Source organism: Mirounga angustirostris, unplaced genomic scaffold (genome assembly GCF_029215605.1).
Source record: "Mirounga angustirostris isolate CCGP_5_RB_7025 unplaced genomic scaffold, mMirAng1.0.hap1 SCAF_3, whole genome shotgun sequence".
NCBI lineage: Eukaryota > Metazoa > Chordata > Mammalia > Carnivora > Phocidae > Mirounga > Mirounga angustirostris.
Genome location: NW_026991711.1, coordinates 86712165 through 86727772, shown reverse-complemented (window position 1 = coordinate 86727772; position 15608 = coordinate 86712165). Strand labels below are relative to the sequence as shown.

At 61.5% G+C, this 15608-nt stretch overlaps 2 protein-coding genes across 8 annotated transcripts in view; one reads left to right on the top strand and one right to left on the bottom strand.

Annotated features, from left to right (window-relative positions):
- MYO7B (myosin VIIB) overlaps positions 1–6502 on the top strand; it is a 77192-nt gene extending 70690 nt beyond the window's left edge. The window contains exons 37-47 of the mRNA XM_064585814.1: positions 94–247; positions 736–891; positions 1767–1872; positions 2957–3070; positions 3374–3461; positions 4001–4107; positions 4570–4755; positions 5062–5178; positions 5360–5443; positions 5646–5765; positions 6190–6502. Of these exons, the coding sequence (XP_064441884.1) occupies positions 94–247; positions 736–891; positions 1767–1872; positions 2957–3070; positions 3374–3461; positions 4001–4107; positions 4570–4755; positions 5062–5178; positions 5360–5443; positions 5646–5765; positions 6190–6291 (1334 nt within the window). The 3' untranslated portion in view covers positions 6292–6502. The remainder of the gene's footprint in view (positions 1–93; positions 248–735; positions 892–1766; positions 1873–2956; positions 3071–3373; positions 3462–4000; positions 4108–4569; positions 4756–5061; positions 5179–5359; positions 5444–5645; positions 5766–6189) is intronic.
- Positions 6503–6610: 108 nt separating this feature from the next.
- The window catches only part of LIMS2 (LIM zinc finger domain containing 2), a 42913-nt gene continuing 33915 nt past the window's right edge, over positions 6611–15608 (bottom strand). For all 7 annotated transcript variants that reach the window (XM_045869083.3, XM_045869079.3, XM_045869082.3 and 4 more), the window contains 6 exons: positions 11711–11860; positions 10915–11065; positions 9873–9965; positions 9216–9264; positions 8997–9072; positions 6611–8381 (listed from right to left, as the gene is read on the bottom strand). In XM_045869083.3, the coding sequence (XP_045725039.1) occupies positions 8234–8381; positions 8997–9072; positions 9216–9264; positions 9873–9965; positions 10915–11065; positions 11711–11860 (667 nt within the window). In that variant the 3' untranslated portion in view covers positions 6611–8233. The remainder of the gene's footprint in view (positions 8382–8996; positions 9073–9215; positions 9265–9872; positions 9966–10914; positions 11066–11710; positions 11861–15608) is intronic.

Here is a 15608-nt window from a genome sequence, read left to right as displayed (position 1 = left end):
ACTCACGGGGCCAGTCACGAGTCAGCGTGGGGTCAGGGTCAGGCTCGGAGGTAACAGGCGGCCATGCCAGCATGTTCTCCTTGACGGCCACACCCATCCTCAGGTACATGGGTGACTACCCTTCACGACAGGCCTGGACCTCCGTGGAGCTCACCGACCAGATCTTCTCGTCGGCCCTCCAGGACTCAGCCCTGCAGGATGAGGTCTACTGCCAGATCCTGAAGCAGCTGACACACAACACCAAGAGGTCTGCGAGGGACAGGATGGGTCCAGAGGGCACCAGACTCCATGCCCAGGCCCCCGCAGTCTTCACCCTAGCCTCCAGAGGCTGTCCCCAGTGTTCAGCTCATGGGGGCTGCCCAGCCTGCCCAGGCGCTGACAGTCCCAGTGGGAAAGCGGGGACCCTCATCTGTCCTACTGACCTCTTGGGGGTGGTCAGAGCAGGGAGGGAAACAGACCTGCCTTGGTCCCTCCCTTCTCCCACCCTTTCTCCTCTGTGCCCCGGGCATGCTATGGGCTCTCTAAACCTCAGTGTCCCCCTCCATAAAATGGGCACAATGGTATCCCCACCCCATTTTATGCGCGTGAAAACCTTTTGAGGCATCAGGTCGCTGGGCAGCAGGCTTCCCCGTCCATGGCCTCAGGAAGGCCTCACACACCGTGTCCCCGAGGTGGCTGGCAGGCCCGGGCCTTCAGGAGGACCCTTTCTGGGCTGACTGGCGCCACCACGTCCAGGTACAGCGAGGAGCGTGGCTGGCAGCTGCTGTGGCTCTGCACTGGCCTCTTCCCGCCCGGCAAGGCCCTGCTGCCCCACGCTCAGAAGTTCGTGGACACGCGGAGGAAGACGCTGCTGGCCCCCGACTGCAGCCGCCGCATCCAGAGGATCCTGAGGTGAGCCTGCCAGTTCCCACTCGCTCAGGAGCCTCCGCCTGTGGATGCGGACGGGCCCATCCAGAGCTCGTGCCCAGGCGGACACTTGTCAGGGGAGCCAGATTCTTTGTCCTCTCCAGAAGCTGGTGTCCATTTAAGGCCCCCAGCAAACTGGGCAGAAGCTGGAGAGTGAGGCTCCGAAGGTCTCAGAGAGGCCCGGACGGTCCATGGGGGTTGCCAGCAGGCTCAGTCTTAGCCATGAGCTCTCACTACCCTCAACGGCTGCCTGGCCCGGGGCACAGAGGGAACTGCCTGAAGGCCAGAGTATGACCTCGATGCCCCAAGCCACCCATCGCCCCACCTAGTCCAGGCAAGAGTGGCCAAGACCGGAGGCCAGCCCTCCCACTGTGGAGCAGTTCTCCCTTGGCTCTGTCTTGATTCTCATCCACACCACCTGCCCTGTCTGGCTCGGCTTCCTGTAGCTGTGGGAGAGGGTGGGTTGGCCATGGTCATGGAGGGCGAGGTGGGTACCCTCAGGGAGGCCCTGCGGGGGTCCTTGACTCCTGCCTGTTGCCCCTGCTGTGTGAGAATGAGAACCCAACTCTCCCTGGGCCCAGGAGTCTCTGGTCAGCCCAGGTCCCCTTCCCGTGTGTGTCCCAGGCCTTTCCAGCCTCCTCAGAGCTGCAGGACACATGGGAAGTGAGTCCAGGCTGGCCTCTGGGCCTGGTGCTGAGCACCCCGGGCAGGGGCAGCGCCCGAGTCCTACGTCCTCCACTGGGGTTGCAGAGTTACTTAGTGTTTGTGTCTGGCACAGAGTTTCGCTTGGAGGTGGTGGCTGGGGCCTGGGCTGGGCTGGGGGTAAGCAGGGTGGCCTGCTCAGCCTTGTCCTGCTCTAGGACGGGGCCCCGGAAGCAGCCCCCACACCCGGTGGAGGTGGAGGCCATGGAGCAGAACATCTCCCGCATCTGCCACAAGATCTACTTCCCCAACGACACCAGCGAGGTGAGCCCCTGCCCTCCCCGCCTGAGGGACTGGCTTCCCAGGTTCCTGGGCTGCAGCCCCCAGCAAAGCCCCTCCGCACCACGGTTACCCATGGAGGGCCAAAAGGAGCAGACTGACGCTGTTTTCAGAGTTAGAGTGGGCCTCTCAGCTTCACCGGCTCCTACCCGGCCCATCAGACATTAACTGAGTTGCCCTGCGCCCTCAGGTGCTCAAGGCCAGCACAGGGAGGGTCTACCCCACAGGGGGTGCTGCTAGTGTGGCAGGAGGTCCCATAGGTCTAGGGGGTACTCCTCGCCAAGGTGCAGGAGAGAGGAGGCCACAAAGGAGGGCAGCGAAGCCGAGTGCTGGGGCATGGAGCCGGCACGGGCTTCTGACCCTGCCCTGGGCGTGGGGGAAGAGGTGCTGCCCTTAGGCGCGCCTGTGGACCAAACCCCTGTTGGCTTCTGGGGCAGCGAAGGACAGAGGGGAGACATGAGGCCCCAGCTGTGTGGAGAGGGCCCCAGCCATGTGGCAGCAGTGAGGTGCAGAGGGGGGCCGCGGACCATGCTCCTTTGCAGTCGTTCCCAGCAGCCTTTACAGTCTTGGGGACAGCGGGTCCCACAGGGAAAGTTCCCACAGTCTGGCTGCAGGGCTCTCAAAGCAAGTTCAAAAGGCCGAGCCCCCTGGGCCCCAAGACAAACAACTCTGACCGAACAACATAAGCATCCGGCCAGTTTTCTAGAAGGGAAGGCTTCTCCTTCTCAGGCTATGGCACATCTAGCCAACATTTTTTTTTTTTAAGATTTATTTATTTATTTTAGAGAGGAGAGAGCTCATGTGCGAGCACACAGGAGCAGGGGGAAGGGCAGAGAAACGGGGGGAGAGAGAGAGAGAGAATCCCAAGCAGACTCCCTGCTGAGCATGGAGTCAGGTGGAGCTCTGTCTCAGGACCCTGAGATCGTGGCCTGAGTTAAAATCACAAGCTGGACGCTCAACTGACTGAGCCACCCAGGCACCCCTCCCGCCAGTCTTAAGGAGAAACAGCACCAGGCTGTGAGGCTGTGAGCCTCGTCCTGAGACGTTCACCCACTGCCTCTCCGCCCAGATGCTGGAGGTGGGCACCTACAGCCGGGTGCGGGACGTATGCCAGAGCATCGTCACCAGGCTGCAGCTGGCCTCCTGGGAAGGCTGCAGCCTCTTCATCAAGATCACGGACAAGGTGCAGTCGGCTGGGCGGGCCAGGGGTGGCGGGAAAGGCGGGCGTGTGTCTGGTGTATGTGGCAGTCTCCCCCGTGTACTGGGCCAGGCCCCTCACTGTACACGGGCTGTCAGGATGAAGGGAGGTGAGCTTATGGGGCAGCGCGATGTGGGGGCAAGTGAGAGCCAACTCTGAGCAGCGCCCAGCCTCCCAGGCCATAGGTGGCCTGGCCGGACCCAGGCCCTCGGCGCCCCCAGGAGGGCTCTCCCCTGGCAGCCCTTCTACCTGCACACGTCCCTCTGCCTTCCTCCCCACCCACCCCAGGTCATCAGCCAGAAGGAGGGAGACTTCTTCTTTGACTCCTTGCGGCAAGTGTCTGATTGGGTGAAGAAAAACAAACCCCAGAAAGAAGGTAAGGGGAGCAGGGTGGGGGCAAGGAAGGAGGGATGTGGCTGGGATGGAGGGGGCGGTGGGGGGAAGGGACAGTCTGCCTTCCTGGGCCAGGGTCAGAAGGTTCCCCTGGCACCTCTTACATGGCCCCTGCCCATTCATTCATTCATACCCCTTTATATCCCCTGGGTCATGGGTGTGGCTAGACCTGGGGCCAGGGCACGGGGCCAGGCCCAGAACAGATGGCTGGGCTGCAGGCGATGAAGGCTACGTGGGGGCCTGACCCCCTGGAGGGGGTGGTCTCTACACTATTCCTGAAGGATGAGGACGAGTCGGGGATCGGGGAGGAAGAGGGGATGAGGCTTTCCAGCAGGAGAGGCCGCAAGAGGAAACACAGCAGTGATGGGGGGGGGGGGGGTTGCAGCAAGGCGTGGGTGCTGCAGGCCCTGTGTTCCGATGGGGTTGCAGAATGCCCTGGCCACAAGAGGGGGAGGGGGGCACAGATCCAAGCATCTGCGGGGCCAGAGGACAGCCTTGGTGCTCACTGCCCCCCCTGCCCAGGGGCCCCCGTGGTGCTCCCCTACCAGGTGTACTTCATGCGGAAACTGTGGCTCAACGTGACCCCGGGGAAGGACGTAAATGCAGACACCATACTTCATTACCACCAGGTACCCGGGCAGGCTCCCTCCTGGGGGGTATTTGGGTCTGCCTTGACTCCATCCCACACCTGCCCTGAGAGGTGGTAGAGGATGCAGCAGGTCAGCAGCTGCCTTGCTCCGGGGCAACGCCCCCCCACCTCCAGGGGCTTCTGGAGGCCCTTGAGGCCCCATGTGGTGTGCGGGCTGAGCCCCTGAGGGTTCTGAAGCCAGGAGCAGAGGGACAGCCTTTGGGGACAGTGACTGTACCAGTGGCTGCAGTGTGATTGCTGGGAAGGGGCGGGGGGAGCGGAGGGTCCCGGACTGCACAGGGGAGGGGCGGCCACCACTCCATGGTGAGACGTCCGGGAGCCCTGCCCTGACCTGCCAGAAACCCTCCCCTTTGCCCCCTGGCTGGGGGTGAGCTAACGCCTCTGCCACTTGAGCACGAAGGGTCGGGGGCCGCTGCCTGAAGCCACCATGTCCATCACTCAGGAGCTGCCCAAGTACCTCCGTGGGTTCCACAAGTGTGCACGGGAGGATGCTGTCCACCTGGCAGGCCTCATCTACAAGGCCCAGTTTGACAATGACCGGTCCCAGCTAGCTAGTATCCCCAAGATCCTGCAGGAACTTGTGCCTGAGAACCTCACACGTCTAATGTCCTCGGAGGAATGGAGAAAGGTCCTTGATGTGGCTGGGGAGGGGGCCCTGGGTACATGGGGGCTGGGCCCCACCTGGGTAAGAGGAGCACATTCTGGGCATGGAGGGTATGCTGCGTCTGCGAGTGTCAGCCCTTCCCCATGCTGTCCACAGCACCTCAGAGATGGGTTCTCTGTGTGCAGAGGACACACATGACTCTCAGTGGCCTCCAGACCGGCCACAGGCACACAGGTGCTACTTTGGACTGGGGCCTCAGGGATCCTGTGTGGAGGGCCTGCTCAGGCCCTGGCCCCCACTCAGGCCCTCACTGGCCCTTACCTCCCCCAGAACATCCTTCTGGCCTATGACAAGCACAAGGACAAGACAGTACAGGAGGCCAAAGTGGCCTTCCTCAAGTGGATCTGCCGGTGGCCCACGTTTGGGTCTGCCTTCTTCAAGGTGAAGGTAGGCTTCACCTGGCTCTGGCCCCAGCGGCCCCAGCTCCTCTTTCAACTCACATCTAGGGGTGGGCCTGGCCACCTGGTTTGGAAGGAGCATGTGTGCATGCGTGTGCATGGGTGTGCCTCAGGGAGGTGGCCCCCTGGGCTCCTTGGCTGGGCTATGACCACGGTGCCCCCCTCCCCAGCAAACCTCGGAGCCCTCCTACCCAGACATCATCCTCATCGCCATCAACCGGCACGGGGTTCTGCTTATCCACCCCAAGACCAAGGTAGCAGCAGGGCCCGGGCAGGGCTGGGGAAGCTGCCAGAGTCCCATACCCCCACACAGGTCGTACACCCCTGCCCTTCTGTCCCTCGCTCACACGGCCCCGTGGGCTCTGGAGGACCCCTGAACAGCAGCTCAAACTCAGGGCCCCTAGGCCCCCTGGGCTTCAGCTGGGTCCTACCCGCCCTGCCCACTCTGCCCCCCAGGAACTGCTCACCACCTACCCCTTCACCAAGATCTCCAGCTGGAGCAGTGGTAGCACCTACTTCCACATGGCGCTGGGGAGCCTGGCCCGGGGCAACCGCTTGCTGTGTGAGACGTCTCTGGTGAGCCCCAGCCCTGGGGGCCTCCTGGGCATCCCAGGTCCCTTCCCCCAACCCAGACACACAGCACACAGAGGCACCAGGGACTACGTTTCCCTAACCCTGACCCCAGACTGCCACCAGGGAAGTGGCTCACGAGAGGGCCAGGCTTCCTGTGCCCAGGGTGGACTAGGCCAGGCCGGGCCAGCAGAGTCTGGGAAGGAGGAGCAGCAAGAAAAAGGCTGGGAGTGTCATCCAGGGACTGTGGTGGCAAGGTCTGGTGCGGGCCCCCTGTGGTCCTGGGCCACTCTGAGGAGGGAGGAGGGCTGTTCTCAGTAGCAGGAGCCCTGCTCGCCTCTTCACCTCCCTATTCAGTGTGTCCTTGAGGCAGAAGCAGGGCACCGCCACTGCCCCTCACAGCCTCCAACCCCACCCTTCCCCTGTCCAGGGCTACAAGATGGATGACCTGCTGACCTCGTACGTGCAGCAGCTCCTGAGCACCATGAACAAGCAGCGGGGCTCCCAGGCCCCAGCCCCGGCCGACCCTTAGCACCGGGAGCTGGCCTGCCCACTCACTCACCCTTCCCAATTGGGGGTCCTGGTGGCACTTCCCTAAGGCCCTCTTCTTGGCCCAGAGCCTGCCCTCTGCAGGCAGCCTTTCATACTGCCCTCTCTCCAGAACACACCCACATCCCTCAGCCCACCAGGTAGGCCTCCTCTCCTGAGGGGCTGACCATGGAGGCCAAAGTGGGGAGCCCAGGGCGGGGCCGGGAGTGTCAGGCCTCCAGGTTGATGAGTGGATGGCTGAAAGGACTCCCCCAAGAATGTTCAATAAAAATTCCTGAAGCAGTGTGCAATGTGTTAGAGAAGGTGGGGCGGGGTGGGGGGGATGGTCAGGTGGGCAGGAGGCCTAGGAGGCACTGGCCAGCAAAAGGTCTCTTCCAGAAAAAGCAAAAAGCATTGTGACTTCTCTGGGGATGCCTGGATGACAACTCCATTCTCCGTGAATGACTTCATTGGTCTCTCCCTCCTCCCCTCATCTGCTTTCCCCCTCCCTCCTGCCTCTTCCTATGAGGCCCCTTTGCGTACCTTTCTCCTTCCCCCACAGGGCACTGGGACACATAACTGCTCCCAGGAGGGCCTGGTGCAGGTGCAGGCCAGGCCTGCCTGCTCTCTGGCTGCTGGCTTCACGCGAAGGCCAGCCTGTGCCCAGGTGGGAGCAGAGCTGGACGCACAGCCTTAGTGGCCTGGGTTCATTGCCACCATGCTGGCGGGCTCCATCCTACCTATCCTACCCACCTGGCCAGCCTTCATGGACTGAAGGTTTCTGGCTGGACTGGTCTCCAAGGCCCGACGGCAGCCTGGCCCTGCCAGCAAGAGCTGGGTCCTAGTCCTGTTCTGTGTCTATGTCTCTAAGCGTTAAACGACCCCGAAGCAGTATGTCCATGGGGGCTGCGGCCTTACCTGCTCCCTCTCACGCCAAAACCCACGCCGGCCATGTGGTCGTGTAAGTAAGCCTTCAGTCATCATGCAAGCGCCAGTTCCTGTGCTGGCCCTGGAGGGTCAGAGTGAGTCAGAAGGCCACTACCTTCTGGCCCCCGGTCAGCTACACCCAGAGAATCAGCACGTGCCCTCAGGGGGGGGGGGCGGGTAAGCAGCAGGGAGCCCGAGGTGCTGAGGGGACCACAGAGGAGCTTCAGGGAGCCACAGTGGCCCCTGGCCCAGGGTGGAGTGGCCAAGGCCAGATTTCAGGAAGGAGGCTTCCTGAGTGATGGCGGTGGGGGGGGGGGGGGGTGCTTGTCCCTCCGAGGATGATTTGTGGGGTGCGGTGGCAGTTTAAGCACAACCTACTTGGTTGGGTGTGTGGCCAAGGGTCAAAGGGTGGTTCCCCAGAGGCCCCCCTGCTCATGGCTAGGGTCATGGGGCTGGAGCAGCTGCCTGGCTGTGGCCTCCCCAGGGCCATGTGCGCACAGTGGGACCACTATGGGGTGGAGGCTGGCCAAGCTCCCACAGAAGGATGTGAGCTGCTGGGTGCCCCTGCAGGAATGGGACAAGTCTGGATGAGCAGGGCTGGGAGCAGTGGCCCACGACCAGGGCCAGGTGACCCCAGGCCCTGATTCACTCGCGGAGGACCTGGAGCTAAGGCTTGTGGGCACAGGTCGTCACAGGCTCAAGGGCCCTGCGTCTGCCCCATGCCTGCACAGAAGGAGAGAGAGGAGCCCACAGCAAGGGAGAGAAGAGAGGTCTGGGGAGGAGGGATTAGGGGCAAAAGAAGGGGTGGTGAGCAAAGAAAGCAGGGGAGCGAGGTGGGGGAGGGAAAGAAGGGAGAGAAAGAAGGGGAGGGGCGGAAGAGGTATGGGAGGGGAGGGGCAGAGGAAGGAAGGAGGGGGAGGCCACAGACAGGGAGCAGAGATGAGGAGTGGAGGCAGCGAAGGGCAGGGGGTGCCAGCAGGAAGGGATGGGGTGGAGGCAGAGGGTGGGCAGGAGGCCTCTCAGGCAGAGTTGAGGCCCACGGACTTGGGCTGGGCCTTGCGCGCGGCCAGTTCTGACAGCTTCTTCAGCCGCTTCTTCAGCTCCAGCGGGAACTTCTCATAGCATCTCTTACACACAGGCTTCATGTCGAACTCCACAAACTTGTTCCTGCGGAGGAGGTCCAGCAGTCAGGAGAGCCCCCGGGCCCCACCAACTCAGCCTGCAGAGGCGGAGCAGAGAGCTTCCCCTGGCCTCTGGCCCACAGCAGTCCAGGTGCCAGGGTGAGCTTCTGCCAGGGGTCACGGGTGACAAGGAATCAGGCCTCCAGGCCTCCTTTCCCTCCCAGAAGCTTCTGGTACTCCAGAACTGTCCACGACTCCCTGCTGTCCTCAGAAACCTGGGCTCCACCTCACCTCACAGCTCCAGCCATTCTGCACCTCCTGTGGTTGACCCCTTTGCCTTCAAACATGCTGTTCCCTGAGCTGGAATGCCCTTCCCTCCTCAGAGCCCAGTGTCTTCACTGGTGTGTCGGAGGCTCACATCGCTCCCCCTCTCACCCTGCCCTGGGGGCCCCTCAATCTGCCTCCGAGGGGCTGGGGCTGCCCTTACTGCCACTGCATCCCCAGGGCCTGACCACAGCAGGGACCCAGGGAAAGCCTGATGAAGAGCCCCTGCGCAGCCTACCCAAATCTGAGCTCCCGTGACAGGCTCCAGGAGGAGGCGGAGGCAGTGCAGATCCCTCTCTGCCCACCCTGGAAAACCCAGGAGGCCGGCACCACTTACTTCAGGGTGAGCTTGCTGTTGCAGGTGGAACAGGAGAAGCAATGCACGCACCAGGCCTTGTTGAGTGCTGACACCACTGTGGGGGTGGGGGCGGGCAGGCTGAGCAGGCCCAGGCTGGCTCAGGACCGGCCGGGCCTGCAGCGGCAGGACCCACATGCCAGAGGGCCAGCCTCAGGCACGCGAGGGCAGGGGCGGGGGGCAGGGACAGAGGAGCCTTACCATCACCCTCGATCACATGGCTGCAGTTATAGCAGACGTCCCCAAAGAGCTGTGGACAGAGCAGGTGTCAAACTTGTGGCAGGCTGCCACCTGGCCCCCATCCCATCCCAAACAGCTGCTCTCAAGCACCCCCCCCGAGACTCCTGGGCCCCTTCTGCCAGGGTGTGGTCTCAGGCCTGAGGTGAGGGCACCCCTGGCCCGTCAGAATCACCACCCCAGGACGGACAGCAGCTTGAGGCATTGCTCCCAGGAAGGCCCCGTTGCTCCTGCTGGCGTCGGTGAGAGGGACGTGCCACAGCCGTACCCCCTGACTTCTGGACCACAGCAACTGGGCAGCTCTGCCAGACTGGCAGGAGGGGGAAGGACGGCAGCATATGCCACCCCCATGAGCCCAGGACCTCACACAGCCCTCCATTCAGTTCCCACAGCAGGCCTGGGCCAGGGTCTCAAATGGCACTGAGCACACAGCCCAGCCTCCACACCCAGCATGGGCTCTGGAGGGGCTGTCCTTGTCCTCTCCTGCCCAGCTGGGTGCCTGCAGCATTCTGGCCACTGACACCATCACCTCCCTGAGGGCTCCCCTCGGCCCCACAGCCGCCCTCCAGCCCCGGGCCTCCGCAGGCCCTGCCCGTCCACGCTCTGCCCCCCGGGCCCTACCTGGTTGTAGTGGGTCTCACAGTAGGCCAGGCCCTTCTTCTCGTAGTGCCGGTGCCCCAGAAATGGCTTCTCACACTTGGCGCAGACAAAGTGCTGAGAGGAGAGGGGACAGGCAGGGCAGCTCAGGGCTGGAGCAGGCCCCCCACCCCGGGAGACAGGGGATGGGGTGCCTCACCGGCCTCACCGGCCTCACCGCTGGGCAGTGGGGCTGCCACCTCCACGGACCACCCATGAGTCAGCAGACCCCAGTCCTTCCCCGGTGCACAGTGACACGTATCCCCATCCCCTCCAGGGCTGCTCCCCACCTCAGCAACCTCGGCCCAAGCTGTCAGGTGCTGGCGAGGTGCCTGGTGCACCGTGCGCCCTCCTCGCTGGGGCTGCTCTATTATAAGCAGGGTGCCCCCCCCCACCGAAGGCTGCATGTGTCTGCCTCCTGTGAGCATCCCCTGTAGGCCCCGGGTCACTGAGCGGCATCTTCCAGTTCCTATGGTGTGTGGGGGTTCGCCCTCCTAGGGGGGGCCAGGGACCGGGGCCTGCATCAGAACCCAAGACAGCGCCTCTGGGACACAGACCTAGTCAGGGCATCAGGGAACACAAGCCTCCCAACAAGGGTCTGTAAGACCATTAGAGCCCACAGTGTAGAGGTGAATGTTCCAGGTAACGCAGGCGGACACACCTGAGGAGCTCAGCCGGCAGGTGCGCCCAGCCTCCGTGTCTCCGGGAGGCTGTGCACAGCCAGTTCTGCCAACCATAATCCCACGGGGTGTCTCAGGCAGACTGTCCCCAAGGTTTTCTCATGACTTTGGAATCCTCCAGAAGGCCAGGACGGGGAGAAAAGAAGGTGGGCACAGCTGCCTGACCGTGGCCTGTGCCCTCAGGTCTCCTGGCTCCCGTGGAGGCCAGGCACAAGGAGGGGCAGCACCCAGGAGGAAGGTCCCTGCCGGGAGCAAACCACATGGCCTGGGGTGGGAGTGTGGAGGCGCTGCAGGGCCAGACTCCCAATATAACAGTGAGCGCCCCACCGCCCCCCGGCCTCGCTCACCTCCACGTGCCACTGCTTGCCCAGTGCGTTGACCACACGGCCCTCGATGGGCCGGCGACAGGCCCCACAGATGGGGACGCCCATCTTGTCATGGCAGGGCAGGCAATAGAGCTCACCCTTCAGCTCTCGGGCCTCTGCAGTCAGCTCCTTCCTGGAAGACAGAGAGGAGCCCCAGGTGACATCCCTGCCCCTCTGCAGGGCCTGCGCTGGCGCTGGCGGGTCCCACCAGCCCCTCCAGCCCCAGGGAGCAGCTTCCGGAGAAGCCCCGCTCCAGTCCAACACAGTGCCCAGGGCAGGCGGCTCTTTGATCTCTGGGCTCTTCGGGGACTTCCTGTGCCCCAGACAGGCCCCGGGGCACAAGATTCCTACACAGGCCTCGCAGAAGGCAGTCTGTGTTGTGCATTGTCAGGCCCTCTGAGAAGCAGATCTGTTCTCTGGCTCCTCCGCACCAGACTGGGTGTCTGGGGCAGGGATGAGGGAATGCTCTGCAGTTTCTGTCCCCTCTCCTCCCCTCTCCAACAGCAGCACCAACCCCTCCTCCTTGCCCTGGCCTTCCAAGCCTTTGATTCCTCCCTCCCAGCTTCCAGGGCCTCAGGCCTCCCTCATCCCGCGGGGCCTCATGCAAGGGCTCCCTGAACAGGGGCCTGCAGAGAGGCGTTTCCTGCAGCGATGCCCTCTACGTCCGCCCTGCACCCCCTCTCCGATTGTCCACCTGCCCGTCCCATCACTGCCCCAGGTGGGGGTCCCACCCGGCTCACCACCTGCCCCCGGCACAGGGACCCAGCCGTGCATGTACCCGCAGTGGGTGCAACTGAAGTGGTCCGGGTGGTAGGCGTCATTCTTGAACATAAGGGGCTGCTCATCAATGACCAGATGGCACCGCTGGCAGACATACTTGCCCAGGCCCTTGGCCTTCTCCCGGTTGTGGCAAGGCCGGCACAGGTGCCTGTGGGAAGTGAGGCAGGTGTTAGGGGCCAACGGCCCGCTCCCTCTCTCCCTCCCCAAACAGCACGGTCTGCCTCCTGGGAGAAGAGACCCCCTGGACTCCTGCCTGCAGCTTTAACAATGCCCATAAGCCTCCAGAGCCCAGCGAGTGGTCCAGAAAAGCTAGCTAAATAATCCCGTGGCCAGGAAGGCTACAGACGTGCCCTCTCAAAAGGGGACTCCTGCACTGGAGAATGACTAGGAAGAAATACACCAGAATGTTGGTGTTTGCCGTCTTTGGATGGCAGAGGAAACGTGATAGTTTTCTTCTCCCCACTTTTTCTGAGCCTAGGACATCATATGGAATAGAGTAGACATTTCACTGCCATTTGCTGAAAAATTAATTTTATTTTTCAAATGTCTCTGAACATGGGTGCGTAACTGAATAGTGACTGTTAGCTCGAAAACCCCGCTGTGCCCAGCAGAGCAGCCAAGGAGGCCCAGGTCTGTCTGGCCTGCACACCCCCTTCCTTCGGGGTCTGTCACACAAAGAGAGACCCGTACATCTACAGGCTTTCTGTCTCCAAAGACAAGCACAGCTGTGTCAGATGGAGGCCCCCAAACCCAGGAACTATCATTACAGAGTCTTTTTTGTAAAGACCTCAGAGTAATTTCTGATGCTACTCCCTGCATTGGGCAACAGCTGTGGTCTCTACTGAGAGAGAAATCAACATGGTTTCTGTTTCTGTGCCTCAAAGGTGTCAGGAATTTAGATTCAGGGTCCCCAAGCGAAGATGTACAAAGGCCCCAATCCATTACTCCCATCCCCCACTTGCCACCCCAGTCTGTAAGCTATCCTGTTGCATCCGGGCCCTCCCTTCCTGCCTTCCCAGCCGCCCATCCACAGGGAGCCTCTCTACAGGGACCTGATACCCACAGTCAACCTCTTTTATAGGCTGATCAAGGAATCTAGTTAAGAGATTAACTGTCAGACTCAGGATCCTCCAACCAGGCGTGATGGGCAGATCCTAGATGCCAGGGAGGCCAGCTCACTGCCCATGGTGGCAACCACAAGGTCTACCACCTCACCGGGGTCTGGACTCCCTGCAGCTTAACACTGCTGTCTGCTTCCTTTATTTGTGTCTTCTCTCCCCAGCGGGTGGGAAGGCCCAGGGACCCAAATGAGTGCCTGGTAACCATGTTAAACTGCTGACTGGCTCCAGGCTGTGTCCCACACAGGGTAGCAGCTCAGGCTGAGTCTCTGGTAGGTGAGTGAATGAATGATTGTAGAAGAGAGGAGGGTGAGAGACAGTGGGTACCATCTCCCATGACAGTACAGCCAGGACTGGGAGCCCGTCCCCTCACCGGGGCCACCTGACTCCACCTACCCACGGGACACAGACGTGGCCTGTCGCTGCAGTCTTCGTCTCCCTGACTAAGGCTTTGCCCCATCGGTCCCCAGATCCCTATCCCCACCTGTTCACCCAGACCCCCTGCCACAGCAGGCCCAAGCAGAGCTGCTCCCACAGCCGCCAGATCACTGTGGCTCACCCTGTCCACACCACACCTGCCACCTGCTTGTGTCTCTGTCACAGACACGGCATTTATTCCCTATGACCCCACTCCCGATTTTGGTGACTACTCTTAGCATTACAACAACACTCAAGCCATATGGAATAACTTTCATTTCAAAGCTATAGAAATTAGCACAACTCCCCAGAATTCTGCTGCAATGATCGATGCCCTCACAGCTACCATTTGCAATCACCCAACAATAGAAGTAGCCAGTCGGACACCCTCATATCAAATCCGTGTGAGCCGGTCCTTCCGGACCTCCACGCGGGGCAGCACAGGGGAGGGCCTGGGCCCTGGTCACTCACCTGCGAACCCCATTGGCTCCCAGCCAAGACCAAAGTGAGGAGCCCAGTGCCCCACGAGGAATCCCAGATGGGAAACGTCTTTTCTTTTTAAGATTCTATTTATTTATTTGTGGGGGCAGGGGAGCAGACTTCCCACTGAGCAGGGAGCCTGACGCGAGATTCGATCCCAGGACCCTGAGACTATGACCTGAGCCAAAGGCAGACACTTAACTGACTGAGCCCCCCAGGCACACGGGAAAACGTCTTTTCAACAGACCAGATCCCAGCACCAGATCTAAAGGCAATCTGCACAATTCTTTTCTAGGTAGAATGAAGATGGTACCTAAGAATTCCGGCATCAAGATGCAACAGAAAACCAGAACGAACCAGAACATTAACACACACAAATCGTAAGTTTTGGAGTGACACGTGCTTGGGTTCAAATCCTGACTCTGCCACTTCCTGGCAAGTTACTTCACCTCTCTGAGCCTGTTTCCTCATCTGTAGAATGGGCAATACTCCCAACTGCACAGGACTGTGTGAAAAACAGATTTAGATAGTATACATGGTAGTTACTGCCCAATGATAGCTATGTACATTTTTTTAATGTTTTAACTAAAAACTGCAAAGGTCTTTTGAGATTGGGCGTGGTGATTTGGTTCCCTGTGTTACCAGATATATCCTTTGGGGAAAGATGGGGGGAAATGAGCTTTGCTTGCTCGGTCTCAGGAACAGCCACCGTCCACCATCCACATCCCAACCCCCCCAGCCTCGAGCCACCCCCAGGAGGAGTCTTGGGGACTCCTAGGCAGTGGGCAGCAGTGGCCGTCTTCACAGGCCTCCTGTCCAGGGGAGGAGCCCGCCCAGGTAAGGGCCAGGCCTCGCGGGCGGAGTGGCGTCCTCACAGGCACAGACAGCGCCCCATTATGAGGCGGCCTGCAGCTGTGCCCCGCTCAAGAGAAAGGCCACGATTTATTCCGCACGCCCGAACGGAGCCTCATTATACGGGGCAAGACACAAGGACCCTACAGCAAGTGTCCTGAAAGAGTCCCCTCTCATTCGACCAAACAAGGCTCCTCAGCCTCCCAGCCTCCCCATTCACAAGACCCCCTCTACAGTCCCCGAGCAGGCTTGGGAGCCCAGGCCCGTTGCCATGGCGGCCAGCCCCTCCCTGCCCCCCATTGGTAGGAAATTACCCTGTGCTGAAACGTCCTCTTGTCTCTGTCAGTCCCAGCCAGTCCCCCCACCCCGCCCAGCCCGTGCCCACTCCACGGCTTCCAACATAGTCACACACTCGGCCTCTGTGACACTCAGTGGCCAAGCTGGGGGGGCCGGGGGGGGCATGCGGGCTGGGACACACTGGAATATTCACGACGCAGTGGCAGCAGAGGCAGCCGTAGGAGTGGCCCACCGCACAAGGAACCTCTCGGAATGAAGCGGCCTTTCAGGGCCAGAGGGGCTGCGGTCTCCCCTCCTCTCCTTAAATAGCCAGCCCTTCGACCGCAGCTGCACGGAGCCCACCGGCAGCGCCACCACCCATTGGCCACAGCCCACCTGCCACCCCGCAGCCCTCCTCCCTCGCACCTGGACCCGGCTGTGAGAGGTAAGGACCAGAGCCCGGTCAGGGCAGGCAGGGGGTTCAGGAGCCAAGCAGAGGCAAACTCAGAGCGCAGGCAGGGATGGGGTGTTCCTGTCCCGGAGACACTCTTGGGATAGTGGTACAACCTATTTATCGAAGGCTGCCCTGGTCTGAATGACAGCGGGCCCACCAGGTGGTATTCCTGTCCCAGGGTCAGGGGCTTACGGAGGGTGAGTGCCCCATGCACAGTCCCGCAGCTGCAATGACAGTCAGCTGGAATCAGCACCCATGCTCTCCACCACTAGGCCACCGGGAGCCAGAAGAAGGAGCAG